Here is a 17,244-nt window from a genome sequence, read left to right on the forward strand (position 1 = left end):
CTGGGTTCTTTACGTCAACACACCACATCCAGTCCCAGCTGCTCCCTGCCTCTGCCCTTTCTGTCCTTGATTCCTAAGCTCCCCCTGTTCTGTTCTCCTTCTAGTTGATCTCAGTTCCCTTGATTCCATCCAGTTCCATCCCAGATGTGACAAAGGAAACACCGTCATCACTTCTCCCTCCGTCACAGACACACACTACAACCTCCAGGTGTGGGCTGTTACAAAGCTCGCTTCTGTGAGCTCAGTGTTTCTGTGAACTCAGTGTACACAGAGCGTTTGTGTTCTCCGGGGAGATCCCTAGGAGAGGAATTGTTGGAACACAGGGGAGGTTCATGTCTCCCTCTCTATCTTCTCATTTTCTGTAGCTATAAAAAAAATTAAATTAAAAGTGTGGGGCGGGGATCCCACAGTGGTAGATCTGTCATGCAGGCACCAAATACCAGAGATAACCCTGGTGGCAATTAAATAAATAAATAAAACTCAAAGGGGAAAATAGTATATTAGTTATAGTATATGAGTTATGCAAAAGTATATTAGTAGATTATATTTCTTTCTTTTTTTTTGTACAGCTTTCCATTTTTAATTATTTTTCATGCCTGAGGCTCCGAAGTCCAGGTTCAGTCCCTGTCTTCACCATGAGCCAGAGTTGAGCAGTGCTTCCCTTAGAGAGAGAAGGGCAAAGATAAGAGTGGCAGGGAAGGGAGTCTGGTGGTAGTGCAGCGGGTTAAGCGCATGTGGCGCAAAGCGCAAAGATCCCGGTTAGAGCCCCCCCCCCCCCCCCCCCGCAACCCACCTGCAGGGAAGTCGCTTCACAGGCTGCAGGGAAGTCGCTTCACAAGTGGTGAAGCAGGTCTGCAGGTGTCTGTCTTTCTCTCCCCCTCTCTGCCTTCCCCATCTCTCTCCATTTCTCTGTTCTATTCAACAACAATGACATCAATAATAACTACAACAACAACAACAACAAAAAAAAACAAGGGCAACAAAAGGGAAAATAAATAAATAAAAATTTTTTTAAAAAGAGTGGCAGGGGAGAAAGAGAGAAGCTCATCTCTGATGATCAGGATGCTAAAGATTATGTCTCTATAAAAAGAGAGAGAGACAGAGTGATATTCGACTCTGCTGCTGCTAATAAGTCTGATGAACAAAGAACAGAGACCCGGCATTAGATCAGGTGTGTTCTGGTTTTTTTTTTTTTATTGTTTTGTTTTGCCCCTCCCCAGCATTGCTCAGCTCTGGTTTATGGTGATATTGGGGATTGAGCCTGGGACCTTGGGTTCCTCAAGCACGAATGCTTTTTGCATAACCGTTGTGCCATCTCATCAGCCTGACCACCGGCTTTGACAAACTTGAGTTTATCGGGAACCGGGAGCATGATGAGGACCCCAGCTGATATGATTAAGATGAGCTTGGGAGGTGGCTCACAGGTGGTGGGATAGGCTGCTGACGGATGTGTTTCTTTTTCTCTCTGCCGTATAAAAACAGAAAGAAGGAAGGAAGGAAGGAAGGAAGGAAGGAAGGAAGGAAGGAAGGGAGGAAAGAAGGGAGGGAGGGAGGAAGGAAGATGGAGAGAGGGAAGGAGGAAGGAAAAGAAAGAGAATAGAAGAAAAAAGGAAAGGAAACGAAAAGGAAAAGGTGGCGGAGATTTCTTAATGGTTATGCGAGAAGATTTTCATGACTGCAGCTCTGAGATTTCAGGTTCAATCCCCCAGAACCTCCATAAGCCAGAGCTAAAAAGTACTTTGGTAAAATAAAATAAAACAAAATAAAATAAATGAAAGGGTGTGGAATGGCTACCAGAAGCAGTGGACTCGTAGTGCAGGCACCAAACCCTAGTGATTACCCTGGTGGCAATATAAATAAATTAATTAATTAATATTATTTTGCTTTTACAATAAGTGATAATATAGTGCATTTGCCAAGTTATAGTGAAGGCCCAACAGAAAAGAAGAAATTAAGGATTCCAAAAGTGTGAGATAATGGGGGGGGGGATGGTCTTTGATGGCATCCAGATCTCAAAGAGTTGGACTTTGATGGATAAGTAAAGTCAGATATGGATGCTAATCTCAGAAGGAACACACCATTTAGCTTTTTAAAAAAAAATTCTTTATTAGTGATTTAATAATGATTAACAAGATTGTGCCAACTTAAATTCTCAACAACTTAGCTCTTATTCATTTAACGCTCGCACACACAAACACACACACACACACACACACACACACACACACACACACACTGCCTGACAGAATTCTAGAACCTGGGAATTCTGGAACATAAAGACCCCATCTGTTGAATGCGTTCATTGAAGACAATCTTCTGCTTACCTTGGATCTCCTATTTCCATACTGGTGACTCCCTTTTCTTTAACCCAATTTGGAAGCTGACTTCATTTTAGAAGAGCTGCCTTCCTGTTCTCATCTTTGGGTCTCTAACCATCTGCACCCATGTGATTTCTTTTTTTCTTTTTAATATTTATTTATTTCCTTTTGTTGCCCTTGTTATTTTATTGTTGTGTTTGTTATTGTTATTGATGTCATTGTTGTTGGATAAGACAGAGAGAAATGGAGAGAGGAGGGGAAGACAGAGAGGGGAAGAGAAAGATAGCCACCTGCAGACCTGCTTCACCGCTTGTGAAGTGACTCCCCTGCAGGTGGGGAGCCGGGGGCTCAAACCGGGATCCTTATGCCGGTCCTTGCACTTAACCCATTGCGCTATCACCCAACTCCCACCCATGTGATTTCTAATTGCTCAGAGACAGTGACCTCTGACTACTTTTCTTGCCTGCCTGTCGTATGCTTTACATTGGTTTGTTCTAGCCCTCCCCCGCCAAGAGAATTGGATGAGTCCTGTTAATTTCGCGGGCCTGCTTGGCCCCGCCCCAAGGAACCCCGGGAGAGGGTTCCTGAGTTCGAGAGAGACAGAGTTCCTGAGTTCGAGTTTCAGAGTTACAGAGTAAGAGAGAGTTCCAGTGTGCCAGAGTTTCAGAGGGTTCCCCAGTATGACAGTTCCAGAGTTCGAGAGTTGGAGAGTTCCTGAGTTCGAGAGTTTCAGAGTTACAGAGTAAGAGAGAGTTCCACAGTGGAAGAGTTTCAGGGGGTTCCCCAGTACGAGAGTTCCAGAGTTCCAGAGTTGGAAAGTTCCTGAGTTCGCCCGAGCAAGTGGAAACCACAGAGTGGTCCAGAGATAAATGTTCCAGAAACAGCAAAACATGCTCGTGAATAAAGAGCAGAGGCCTTTGGAGATCTCTTCACAAGCAGAAGAGAAGGCCATAGTGCATAGGTAGCCAAAATGTCTTTACTTATCTGAGAGATGCGCAGGTCAGGTCCACGTGGGCGCCATTTGTTGTTAAATTTTTTAGGCTCTTGCCAGCCGGGTTGGCTTCGCAGTGGTGAACAGAGACGCGGAGACAACGGCTGGGCAGGGAAGCTGTATTTCTTTATTCAGGAACAACGATTCATAAACTAAGACAAACTAATCACCAAACAGAACTCTGCTGTCTCTTTGCGGCGGTGCAAGCACTCTCTCTTACTCTGGAACTCAGGAACTCTCTCTTACTCTGGCACTCTGAAACTCTCGAACTCAGGAACTCAGGAACTCTCCAACTCTCGAACTCTGGAACTGTCATACTGGGGAACCCTCTGAAACTCTGGCACACTGGAACTCTCTCTTACTCTGTAACTCTGAAACTCGAACTCAGGAACTCAGGAACTCTGTCTCTCTCGAACTCAGGAACCCTCTCCCGGGGTTCCTTGGGGCGGGGCCAAGCAGGCCCGCGAAATTAGCAGGACTCATCCAATTCTCTTGGCGGGGGAGGGCTAGAACAAACCAATGTAAAGCATACGACACCTGCCTAGACGAGTGTTTGTTTATCTTTCCTTGGGAGAAAGACTGAGGTTAGAACTTTAAATGATTTTATAACTGTCAAATGTCAAAGACACTCTTTAATGTCAGTGCTTCTGTCACTAAGCAGCTGTGGTTTGACACCCTGGTTATGACATCTTGACACTTTGAAGCTCACACAGATTCAACAAATGATTTTGCTCTCCAAGAGACTTACAGTGCAGGTGGGCCACCAATAAGGTGTCAATTTCACTTGAAACTTAGCCTTTGAAGAAAATGTGATTTTAGTGGCTGAGGAAATAGCTCAACTGGTAGAGCCTTGGTCGTTCATACCTGGAGTTCCCAGTTCAGTCCCCCACACCGAGACACATGCACTGGAGTTGGACTGGTACTCTGACTTGTGGCTCCCTTTCTCTCTATCTTGTATGAAGCTCTCTTATATGTAATATTTTTTAAGATATGATTTTATATTGATTTGTTTTGGATAGAGACAAAGAAATCAGGAGAGAGACACCAAGACCTGTAGCATGACTTCACGGCTTCTGAAGTTCCCCCTCCCCCCCAGGGGCCTTTGAACCTGGGTCCTTGCACATTGTAATATGTATGCTCAGTCAGGTGCACCAGTGCCCGGCCCCAAGAAGATATGATTTTAGACTTTCTTTCTTTCTTTCTCTCTCTCTTCCTTCCTTCCTCTCTCTCTCTCTCTCTCTCTTTCTTTCTTTCTTTCTTTCTTTCTTTATTTTTGCCTCCAGGATTATTGCCGGAGCTCGGTGCCTGCACCACAGATCCGCGGCTCCTGGAGACCATTTTTTCCCCCTTTTGTCGCCCTTGTTGTTCCATTATTGTTGTGGTTACTATTGTTGCTATCGTTGGATAGGACAGAGAGATATCAAGAGAGGAGGGGAAGACAGAGATGGGGAGAGAAAGACAGACACCTGTGGACCTGCTTCACTGCCTGTGAAGCGACTCTCCTACAGGTAGGGAGCCAGGGGCTCCAACCGGGATCCTTAGGCCGGTCCTTGCGCTTGGTGCCACGTGCACTTAACCTGCTGCGCTACCACTCGACTCCCTAGACTTTGATTCTTAACTCTTTACAAATCTCTTTGGTTTGGATCTTTAATGAGACTCATTCATGCATTCCCTTTAAATCTGTTAGCAATATACTTGTAGCACTGTGGTCAACTGGTCTTGACTCTGAGAATGCCCAGGTTTTCCAATCCTGATGGTGCAGTCAGTGTTTAGCTTATCTAGTGTGTGGAGTATCACAATATTTTCTCAGTGCATTGAAATAGAGGAGCTGGGGTTTTCAGCAATCCCCCTCTCGGGCATTTATCCAGTGGACACTTAAAACACTAATTAGAAAGGGCATATGCACCCTTGTTCACAGCTGCAGTATTCACAATTGCCAGAGTGGAAGCAGCCTAAATGTCCACCATCAGATGACTGGCTAAAGAAGTTATGGGATGTATATTCCATGGAATACTACTCTGCAGTCAAAAAGGATGATATTGTGTCCTTTGGGACAAAACAGATGGGACTGGGGGTTATTCTGCCTAGAGAAATAAACAAAGAAATGAAAGGCAACTACAGAGTGTTTCACTCATATGTGGAATCTAGAGATCTGATCACATGTGTTGGTCTGCTTCTGAATTCTGCTTCTAAGACCCCTTCTGTTTCATTGGCTTAATCCCCCCTGCTTAACACTGTATTCTACTTATATAACCACTGTTAACTAAGCACCACCTTGCCTCTAGGGCATTGGTTTAATCCTCACTGTTTTCCACGCTTTTTCCTTCTCCCCACCCCCTATCCTATGTACATCCTCTTCAGACCTGACACTTCCGCCTCAGGATATATAAGGACAGGAATGTGATTAGAGATAGCTTAGATTGCGCTGTGTTCCACATGAATAAAGACTGAACTGTGTACCGCTCAGCCATGAGTCCCTGGTCGTCTCTCTCTCCCACCTGTGAAGCTAGCCCAACTTAATGGCGCCCTGAACAGGGACTGGCACACATGAACTTTAAAAAAAATAAAAGGGAGTCAGCGTTAGCTCAGCCAGTTAAGTGCACATGGTGCAAAGCACAAGGACCAGCGGAAGAATTCCAGTTCGAGCCCCTGGCTCCCCACCTGCAAGGAGTCGCTTCACAGGCTGTGAAGCAAGTCTGCAAGTGTCTTTCTCTCTCGCTCTCTGTCTTCCCCTCCTCTCTCCATTTCTCTCTGTCCTATCCAACAATGACCACATCAATAACCACAACAATAATAACAACAACAATAAAAACCAACAAGGGCAACAAAAGGGAAAATAAATAAATAAATAAAATATAGAAAATTGAAACCAACAAACAAACAAAAAAAAAAACAGAAGCAAGCAACCTGCTTGTAAGACTTGTGAGAATGATAGTGGTTCTTGTTGGGAGGTGGGAAATTGGAGACGCAGAACGCTGGTGATGGTTTTGGTATGGGACTGTCCTCTATAGCCTTATAGTTTTGTAACAAACTATTAATAACAACAACAAAAAGATTTTAGGGGCCAGATGGTGACACACCTGGTTGGGCGCACATATTACAACGCACAAGGACCGAGGTTTGAGCCCCTGGTCCCCACCTGCAGGAGGAAAGCTTTGTGAGTGGTGAAGCAGGGCTGCAGGTGTCTCTCCCTCTCCTTCTCTAGCACCACCTTCCCTCTTGATATCTGGATGTCTCTATCCAATAAATTAAAGACTTAAAAAAAATTTAAAGATTTTAGTAGAAAAAAATAACAACAACAACAATAATATTTATCCTTTTAAAGGAAAAAAGAAGAGCAGGGTCTTGGGAGATAGCAAGACCGGAGCTCAACTCAGTACAAATCTTTCTAACTTTTGCTAGGTACTTCCATGCCCAGTACCACCACTAACCAGAATCTCAATCTCTCAATCTCTCTCTCTCTCTGTCTCCCTCTCCCTCTCTCTCTCTGTCTCATTAAAATTAAGTTTTAAAATTCTAACTCTTGTAAGTCATTTAGTTTTTGTCATTCTATTTGTTACCAGTTGGAAAACAGATATCCACCTGTAGGCATTGTATGAGGATTAAATAATGGATATAAAGTGTCCAGGGATAACTTAACATAGTGTTGGTGGCTAGTGAATGTCAGGTCCCTTTTCCTTCTCTTTTGTTTTTCTTCTTCAAAAACATTTATATATAATCCTGGCTCTTTGATCGTCAACAAGTGTTTAACCATGCCCTTTAATCAGTTTCCTCCTTTGTAAAGCAAGGGTTACTAGTCTGCTGTGAGAATGTAAGAATATAAAATAGTATTGATCTATGGAAGACATTCAGTACATTGAGCTGTTTAGCCATGTGCCAAGAGATGAAGGGAGTCGTTCAAAATCCAAGAACAGAGAAGCCCGACTTTGAGCCTTAAGTCTGTTTATTGCAAGTCTTCACTCTGTACAAAGCAATTGGCCGCCTGTCACAATGCTGGTGGTGTCTCTATAAAGAATACTAATTTGTCCTGCTTTATATCTTAATGCCTATCAGCCACCAAGTTGCTGATGCTACCATGACGCCATCCTGACCTCCCTGGACAGGCAACTTCACCAATGTGTCCTGGAACCCCCACCTCCCTAGAGTCTTGTCCCACTAGGGAAAGACAGAAACAAGCTGGGAGTATGGAGTCACCTGCCATGTCCAGCAGAGAAGCAATGACAGAAGCCAGACCTCCCATCTTCTGCACCCCATAATGACCCCGGGTTCATACTCCCAGAGGGATAAAGAATAGGAAAGCTTCCAGTGGAGGGGTGGGACCTGGAACTCTGGTGGTGGGATCTGTGTAGACTTATACCCCTGTTACCTTATCATCATGTTAATCTTTATTAAATAACAAATACAAATAAAAAGTATCAGCCCCTATCAGATGCCCTCCTTTTCATGTTCTGTTCTTTCTGCTCTCTTCCCTTTATCACTTCCTCTTCCTGCTTCTCTCATCATCTTTCCTACTTTTTCTCCCCCTCTGAAATTCTTTTTCCTCTACGCTTCCTACCAGTAGCAGGATTTAGACATAAAAAATGTTTACAAGACATTCTGAAAATTTTCTGAATCATTGAGAATTAGGTAGAGTGACCCCAAGACTTTTTTGTTAGTACACACACAACAACAACAACAACAACAAACAAACAAGCATGTCCCAAGCTTGGTCCCTGGCATCATGATCCAGGGTGATGCTCTGATTTTCTCCGCTTCTCTTCCTCTCCTCTCCTCTCCTCTCCTCTCCTCTCCTCTCCTCTCCTCTCCTTTCCCCTCCCCTCTTCTCCTCTCCTCTCCTCTCCTCTCCTTTCCCCTCCCCTCCTCTCCTCTCCTCTCCTCTCCTCTCCTTTCCCCTCCCCTCTTCTCCTCTCCTCTCCTCTCCTTTCCTTTCCCCTCCCCTCTTCTCCTCTCCTCTCCTCTACTCTCCCCTCCCCTCCCCTCCCCTCCCCTCCCCTCCTCTCTTCTTCTCTTCCCTTCCCTTCTCCCCTCCTTCTCTCATTACCAGATGAAAAAAATCTTTAAAATAAATAAAAATAAATGTTAAAAAAATTAAGTAGGGGTTCGTTGCCCTTGTCTAGCGGATACATTAGAGTTTATTTCTTCTATCAGTGCAGTGTGTTTCAGCATAGAGGAGTCAATATTGTCTGACTTGTTCAACCATCATTTAGAAAAGAATTATTGAGAGCCCACCACATTCCAAGCAGTTAGGTGTGTTAGGTGTAAGGAATATTAAAAGAAATGATAGAGGCCTTCCCTTCAAGCAGATCATGATCTAATTAGAGTGAAACCAAATATAGATATTTATGTTCAGGAATGGAAAAGAGTACAGAGTATTTCATTTTTACCTTGTACTTTTATGGAACCAAAAGATGTGTTCCTTAGGAGTTGTGGCATTACTTGTTAGTGAGAATTTTTCTGCCCGTCAGTTAAAAAAGGGTTTGAGTCTCATCCGTGTATCCCAAAGTCTCAACTTTCCAGAGCCTGGAGCCGCTAGGGAAAAATAGAAACAGGCCGGGGGTATGAATCCATCTGCCAACATCCATGTCCAGTGGAGAAGCAATTACAGAAGCCAGACGCCCCCCGCCACCCCCATACACACACACCATAAAAAGTTTTGTTCCCTACTCCCAGAGGAATAAAGAATAAGGAAGCTTCCAGTGGAGGGACTGGGACATGGAACTCTGATGGTGGGAACTGTGTGGAATTGTACCCCCTGTTATGTTACAGTCGTGTTAATCATTAGTAAATCACTAATAAAAAAATAAACAAGGTTTGAGTTATTTTATTAATGTATCTTAAAACTAAATTAGAAATCTAATTTCATCCTCTCTTTCTAAAATTCATTTTGCAAGGTGACCTTTTTTTTTTTTTTAATTTATTTCTATGGCTTAAGGTATTCATAGTCACTGTTTAAAAAAAGATAAAGGAGAACTAGCTCGGCTGGCAGAGTGCAGGGCTTGCGTGCCTGAGGTTGGAGAGTCCATTCCCAATGCCACATGTGCTAAAATGGTACTTGTCCTTCTCTGTTATCTCTCTTCTTCAGGTAACTCTCTGTCTCACACATGAGTCAAAAAAGAAAGAGAGACAGAGAAAGAGAAGGGAAGGGAGGAAGAAAGAAAAGGAAAAGAGAAATACCAAAGCCTAACTAAAATGAATATGTGCCTATAAACCTTCCCTCCCAGAACTATCTATTAAGTAATAAACTGCCTTGCGACGGTTCTATATTGTGCCCGTGTGGGTTTACCTATTTCTCTCTCTCAAAACAGAGCCCACTGGAATGCTAGATGTCTGGTACAAGAAACAGCACATTGACTACGACAGACAAAGGATTTCTCTTTTCTGGAGGGTAAGTTTTTAGTGTCAATTTAAAATTCGAGAGAACTGTGTTTTGTTTTGGTTGTTGGTTCTTCTATGTTTTGCTGGGTTTTTTTTTCTTTTTATATAATTGACATATAGGGGAAATTACATACATATTTGGACTACACTTTTTAAGAACAGGAAAATGCCTCTCAGTATGTGACTTCAGTCTGAGATTTCAGAGATTGTGTTAGATCTCCTTGTCCCGGTCATATTTTCATGATATTTGACTTCTCTCCTCTCCCCACAATACTGTGACCCAGCTTCTTTTCTGACTCTTGTCCCTCTCTGTCCACCTCCCTTCTCTCTTTTCAGCAACATGCCCTGAAGTTACCTGCCCCTTCACTTACCCACTTTTTAAAAAGTATTTCTTTGCGTATGTATGTATTTATCGCATAGAGACAGAGAGAGAAATCAATAGGAAAGGGGGAGCTAGAGAAGGCGAGAGAAAGAGACACATACAGCGCTGCTTCACTTCACCACTCGTGAGGGAAGCTTTCCCCCTGCAGGTGAGGAGTGAGGCTTTGAACCCAGGTCCTTATGCACTTCTTTTTTTAAAAAAAATATATTATTTATTCCCTTTTGTTGCAGTTATTATTGTTGTCGTTGTTGGCTAGGACAGAGAGAAATGGAGAGAGGAGGGGAAGACAGAGAAGGGGAGAGGAAGATAGACACCTGCAGACCTGCTTCACCGCCTGTGAAGTGACTCCCCTGCAGGTGGGGAGCGGGGGGGGGGGGGGGGCCTCAAACTGGGATCCTTGCACTTTGCGCCACGTGTGCTTAACCCTCCACGCTACAGCCCAACTCCCGTCCTTATGCACTTCTAATATGTTTGCTTTACAAGGAGTGCCACCATCCAGCCCCACTTACCCACCTACCTTTTAAGAAATTAAAGATGGAAGAGCTATGATGGTAGAAATGTTGGCATATTTTCTTTCTTTGTTTGATGGATCATTGCTTTTCTTATTTTCATTAGTGATTTACAAAATTATAAGATAATTCCACACTGTTCCTACAACCAGAGTTCTGTGCTCCCACCCCCCTCGAGCAGAAACTTCAATCGTGCCTGATTTCCCGTGATATTTTTCACACTCGCTTCCATTTCAGTGATGGTATAAAAACAAAGATTCCCGGTGACAAAAATTTTAGATACCGGTGGAATTGGGACCCAGAGCCCCAATTGGGGCCATCTTCCCCTAACACTTCTTCCCCTCTGTGAGAGTACTCTTTTGGAGGCTGTAGAAGAAAGGGATTCTGGCTTCTGTAATTGCTTCTCCACTGGGCATGGACTTGGGCAGGTGGATCCATCCATGCCCCCAGCCTGTTTCTATCTTTCCCTTGTGGGGAGTAGGGCTCTGGAGAAGTGGGGTTTCAGGACTTGTTGGTCGTCTGGTCGGCGAGGTCAGGATGGAATCTGCGTGGCATCTATTACTTGGTGGCTAAGGCTACAGTGCTTCTTCTGATGTCTCAGCTGTAGTTTGATGAGCTTTCTTAAATTCAAAATAGTTGTTTATATCTGTTGTCTGTGTGTCCATGGTTACTGTATGGCCATGCCTCTGGGAGTCTCCGAGCAGGTTTTCTGAGAGTAATTTAATTTAATCATTGTTCCTTCTTTGTTTATTTATTTGTTTTTCACCCAGCTAGGTCCTAGAAATAAGAATAAATGTGTTAACCTCGTGTCTTTTTTTTTTTTCACCACTCCCATCACCAAAGGTTTGTGTCCCCATCCTTACCCTCGTAGATCACAACAGGCTGACCTTTTTTTTTCCACATTCGTATACTCAATTCTCTATATTCCGCATTGGAGTGAAAGTGTTCTGTAGCTGGTGGTCCGGGAGGTGGCGTAGTGGATAAAGCACTGGACTTTCAGCCATGAGGTCCTGAGTGCAATCCCCAGCAGCACATGTACAGAATCTTGTTAGCGACACGGGAAGGAGTATTATCCTCACGGAGAGAAATTCCACAGTACAACTGAGTACAAGGGAATAAAATGCCATGGAAACAGCGTATCTTTTTCTATCATCACTAAGGGCTTCTTGAGAGGAAGAATCTTTATGTGAGGGTTCCTTTCTTTGTCTTTATTCAGTTGCTTACTTGTGATAGTCAGTAGCTGGGCTGGGGAGACAGTATAATGGCTATACAAACGACTTTCATGTCTGAGGCTCTGAAGTCCCTGGTTCAGTCTCCAGCACCACCGTAAGCCAGAGCCCAGCAGTGCTCTGGTCTCTTTCTCTCTCATGAAAAGTAAATAAATAAATAGAATGAAAAAATGATAGTCAATAGCCAAGGCTTGAACTAGATTCTTCTATAATATTCACAAGTGCTGACTGGTCTAAATGTCTTGCCCTGAGAACTCTCAACTTATTAAGTGTAGCTTTATTAATCTAGTGTTTTATTTGTTACCTCCAGGCTCACTGCTGAGGCTTGGTGCCTGCTCTGTGACTCCACTGCCCCTGGCGGCCATCTTTTTTTCCATTGTTGTTGTTGCTGCCATTATTATTGCTGTTGCTCTGGCTGTTGTTGTTGTTGGGTAGGACAGAGAGAAATGGAGAGAGGAGAGGAAGACAGAGAGGGGGAGAGAGAGAAAGATAGACACCTGCAGACCTGCTTCACTGCTTGCGAAGCATAGAGAAGCAACCCTTCTGCGGGTGGGGGGCTGGGGGCTCAAACCAGGGTTCTTGCACTGGCCCTTGTGCTTCATACCATGTGTGCTTAACCAGGTGCGCTACTGCCTGGCCCCCATATAGCTTTATTTTAAAGTATATCTAAACTGCAGAGTTAGAGTGAAGAGTTTGGTTCTGACTCCTCGGAGGCTGTTTATAGTAGTCTCCACCACCAGACATGCGTGCGAGAGGGAAAAAGGGAAAAAAAGAGAAAGCTCATTTCTTTTTTTTTTTTTTTTTAACTTTTTTTATATTTATTTATTTTCCCTTTTGCTGCCCTTGTTGTTTTTCATTGTTGTAGTTGTTATTGTTGTTGTTACTGATGTCGTTGTTGTTGGATAGAACAGAGAGAAATGGAGAGAGGAGGGGAAAACAGAGAGGGGGAGAGAAAGATAGACACCTGCAGATCTGCTTCACCACCTGTGAAGCGACTCCCCTGCAGGTGGGGACCCGGGGGCTTGAACCTGGATCCTTATTCTGGTCCTTGCGCTTTGCACCACCTGCGCTTTAACCCGCTGTGCTACCGCCCGACTCCCAAGCTCATTTCTTAAAAGTGAAGATTGCAATGATCCAAACTGACATGCTATTCCCATACAGGGCTCAGTGCATGAGAAAACACACATGTAGACTTGGGGCACACACACATACACACACACAAGTGTGGCCCAGAGCAAAATGTTCCAGAGACAGAGAAACTGTCTCATGAAGAAAGAGTAGAGGCTTTGGGAAACCTCTTCATAAGTAGAAAGGCAAACCATGGCAGATGGGTAGCCAAGTTTACTTCTCTGGCGGATGGGCAGGTTAGGTCCCACGTTGGTTGGGCAGTCCCTGTTCAGGGCGCCATTTGCCAGTCTAGCTTCGTGGGCGAGAGACAGACGACCAGGGACTCATGGCTGAGCTGGGAAGCAGTATCTCATTTATTAATCAGATACATCACCTTTTATGCATCTCTTCACCGGAAGTGGCAAGGGGAAAGGAAATGACTAGGAGAGGGGGCGGAGCAACAAAAGAGCGTGAACAGAACATAGAAAGTTTCCATCTCACCAGTGGGGATTAAACCAACACCCTGCAGGCAGGGCGGGACCCAGGTAACACAGTGATTATGTAAATAGACCACATAGTAAGTAATACAAATGAACCTAATGTGATGATCAAAACAGAAGGTCTTATAAGCAGAATTTAGAAGCATACAAACATGCTAAACGATACAACCTCATGAATTTTTACACTGTAATGGTGAAAGCAACTGCCCCAGTGCCGTGGTCCATTTACACTAGTATCGGAACAAAGTCAAAGAAAATATTTGGAGCCAAGGACTCAGAGCAACTTGATAAAGCGCATGAATTGAGTGCCTGAGGCCCCAGAAACCCCAGGTTCAAACACCACCACCGTAGTAAGCCAGAGTTAAGCAGTTCTCCCTTCTCTCTCTTTCCCCCATCTCCTCCTCTTTGTCTCTTCTTCATAAATAGCTTTAAAAACACTTGTAAAATTTAAAAATAAATAGATATTCGTTAGCCACGGGTAGTGCTTAAAAAACTTAGAAATGCAGGTTCCTTGCTGCTCAGTTTGGTTTTGTCACTAGTACTGAATGCTCAGATTTGGCAATAGGTTCTTGGGATTTCAGAGGACTGAAATTCTTCTTTTATTAGTGACTTAATATTGATTTACAAAATTATGAGATAACAAGGGTATAATTCTGCTCCGTTCCCACCACCAGAGTTCTGTGTCCCCAGTTTCTCCTTTGGAAACTACAGGAGTTCTGCCAAGGTTGCAGATATGGGTTGACCGCTATTGCTATAACAATCTGTCTAGATTTATATATATTCCCATTTTACCCCATGGTCCTGCCCTCTCTTCCCTTCCAAGTCCCACTTACACCTATTACTACTTCCAAATGTCCCTCCCTTTGTCCTCATCTCTCTCGAGGTCCTCAATGAATTGGAGTTAAGAGACCTCCTTTTCCCCACTGGGCAATTTTGGCCCCTTTGTCATATAGAAGATGCCCACACATGTGTGGATTTAGTTTTGGGCTCTGTATTCTATTCCATTGGACCTTATGCCCATTTTCATGACATACTTTTTAAAAAAAAAATTTATATTTATTTATTTTCCCTTTTGCTGCCCCTCTTGGTTTTTTATTATTACTGCTGTTGTTATTGATGTTATTGTGACGTTCCTCTACACGAAAGATAGGCTAGAAGAAAGGGAACTCAAGGAAGCAATCTCTTTTATTTATTTATTTTAGCTTCTTTTTTATTTTATTACTTAATATTTATTTTACCTTTTGTTGCCCTTGTTGTTGTTTTTTATTGTTGTTATTGATGTCGTCGTTGTTGGATAGGACAGAGAGAAATGGAGAGAGGAGGGGAAGACAGAGAGGGGGAGAGAAAGACAGACACCTGCAGACCTGCTTCACCACCTGTGAAGTGACCCCCCTGCAGGTGAGGAGCCGGGGGCTCGAACCGGGATCCTTATGCCAGTCCTTGTGCTTTGCACCACATGCACTTAACCTGCTGCGCTATCACCCAACTCCCCATGACACACTTTTTAAACTACTACTGCTTTGTAGAATAATCTTAAGTCAGGCATAATGATGCCTCCATTAATTTTTTTTCCTCGTGAGTGTTTTTGCTATTCGTGGTTTTTTATAAAAGTTCCACATGGATTTTTGGATAAGTTGTTCAATTTTCTTGAAAGATGTCATTGAGATTTTAATGGGAATTGCATTGAATCTATACATTGCTTTTGGCAGGATTGCCATTTTAATGATTTTTATTCTTCGTCCATGAACAGAGAATGTTCTTCCATTTCTTTGTGTCATCCTCTATTTCTATGAATAGTGTCTTAAAGTTTTTCATTGAAAAGGTTCTTCATGCCCTTTGTTAGATTTACTTCTAGGTATTTTATCTTTTGGTGGGATTGCTTCACCCAGAAAGAGAGGAGGAAAAGGAGAGGAATATATGGAGGTAGTTATGTTTTTATGAGTGGCTTGGATGGGAAGAGAGAATTGAATCAGAAAAAGGGGGGAACTATGTATAAATGTGGACAGATAGTTGTAGAGATGATGGTTGGCCCATGTCTACAACCTTAGGGGAACTGTGGTGGATTGCAGTGGGGAGACTGAAGATTCAGAACTCAGGTGGTGGAAATGGTGTAGATTTAAACCCCTGTGGACATGTAATTCTGTCATATAAAAATAAAAAAAGGGGAGTAGCACAGTGGGTTAAGTGCGCATGGTGCGAAGCACAAGGACTGGCATAAGTATCCCGGTTCAAGCCCCTGGCTCCCCACTTGCAAGGTAGTCACTTCACAAGCAGTGAAGCAGGTCTGCAGGTGTCTGTCTTTCTCTCCCCCTCTCTGTCTTCCCCTCCTCTCTCCATTTCTCTCTGTCCTATCCAACAATGATGACATCCATAACAACAACAATAAAAAACAAGGGTAACAAAAGGGAAAAATAAATAAATATTAAATAATAAGATAAAAATAAAAAAGAAACTAAAATAAATAAATAAAAGAGATTGCTTCCATGAGTTCTCTTTCCTCTGGCCTATCTTTTGTGTAGAAGAATGTCACAAATTTGTGGGTATTGATTTTGTAATCTGATACTTTACTTGATTTATTAATAATTTCCAGTAGGGTTTTTGGTAGTTTCTATGGTCCTCTAGGTATAATAACATATCATCTGCAAAAAATGATCATGTAGGGAGTCAGATGGTAGCACAGCAGGTTAAGCACACATGGCACGAAGCACAAGGACCGCTATAAGAATCCCAGTTGGAGCCCCCCAGCTACCCACCTGCAGGGAAGTCGCTTTGCAGGTGGTGAAGCAGGTCTGCAGGTGTCTATCTTTCTCCCCCCTTGCCTTCCCCTCTTCTCTCAATTTCTCTGTCCTATCCAACAACAACAACATCAATAATAATTACAAGAATAAAAAGGGGCAACAAAAGGGAATAAATAAATATTTTTTTAAAATACAAAAAATGGTCATTTAACTTCATCCTTCCCCATTTGAATTCCCTCATCTTCAAATTGAAAGAGTGGTCTAATTGTATCTTGTAGATTAGATATTCTTTCTTCTGCATGAATGAGTCTACTTCCTAAGCCTTCTACCTGAGCTTATACTGCACTCAAACTGTCTTTCACTCCCTGAAATTCTGCTTGAAGTTTCCTTTCATGCTTACTAACTGCTTAGTGAACTCTGATTGAAGTTCTTCTTTCATGTTTTTAATTTCTTAGAGAACTCTGATTGAAATTCTTCCTTCACGTTTTCTAGTTTCTTAGAGTACTTTATTCAAAGCTCTTCTTTTGTGTTTCCTAACTCCTCAGTGAAATATTCTTTCAACTTTCAAATATACTTCTCCACACTATGCTTAGATTCTTGGAGTTTTCTGTAGTCTTTCTCTGATAGTCCCTCTATGTCTGTATTTTCTTGGAGTTCTTCTGTTTCATTTCTGTCTGGTTTGGCATGTTTGGTACTTTGTTTCTGCACTATTTCTACTTATGCATTTATTGTGCTGATTATTATTGGCCATCAGGTGGCGCTACTGCTGTGGTCTCTGGGCTTTGCTTTGTTTATACATTGTGTGACAGAGGGGTGCCAGCTGGGGCTAGGGTGTTTTTTTTTTTCCTTGATTTGTGCTCTGTGTGATACATGTATATGATTTCTCTGTATCATTTCAATCTGAAGTCAAGCCTCAGAGGTTCTCTGCTGGACTGCAGCTATGTTCATAGAAGTTGGGCTGGCTCATTTTACCGTTTAAACTGCTGCCACCTGCCACAAATTGCTTTTTTTATTTATTTAAAAAAGGAAACATTACAAAACCGTAGGATAAGAGGGGTACAACTCCACACAATTCCCACCACCAGATCTCTATAT

General features: G+C 43.0%; 1 protein-coding gene across 1 annotated transcript in view; it reads left to right on the forward strand.

Moving 5' to 3' along the window:
• IL12RB2 (interleukin 12 receptor subunit beta 2) overlaps positions 1-17,244 on the forward strand; it is a 109,271-nt gene that overhangs the window by 35,753 nt on the left and 56,274 nt on the right. Inside the window, exon 8 of the mRNA XM_060205098.1 lies at positions 9,615-9,694. Within this exon, the coding sequence (XP_060061081.1) occupies positions 9,615-9,694 (80 nt within the window). The remainder of the gene's footprint in view (positions 1-9,614; positions 9,695-17,244) is intronic.

Source organism: Erinaceus europaeus, chromosome 13 (assembly GCF_950295315.1).
Source record: "Erinaceus europaeus chromosome 13, mEriEur2.1, whole genome shotgun sequence".
NCBI lineage: Eukaryota > Metazoa > Chordata > Mammalia > Eulipotyphla > Erinaceidae > Erinaceus > Erinaceus europaeus.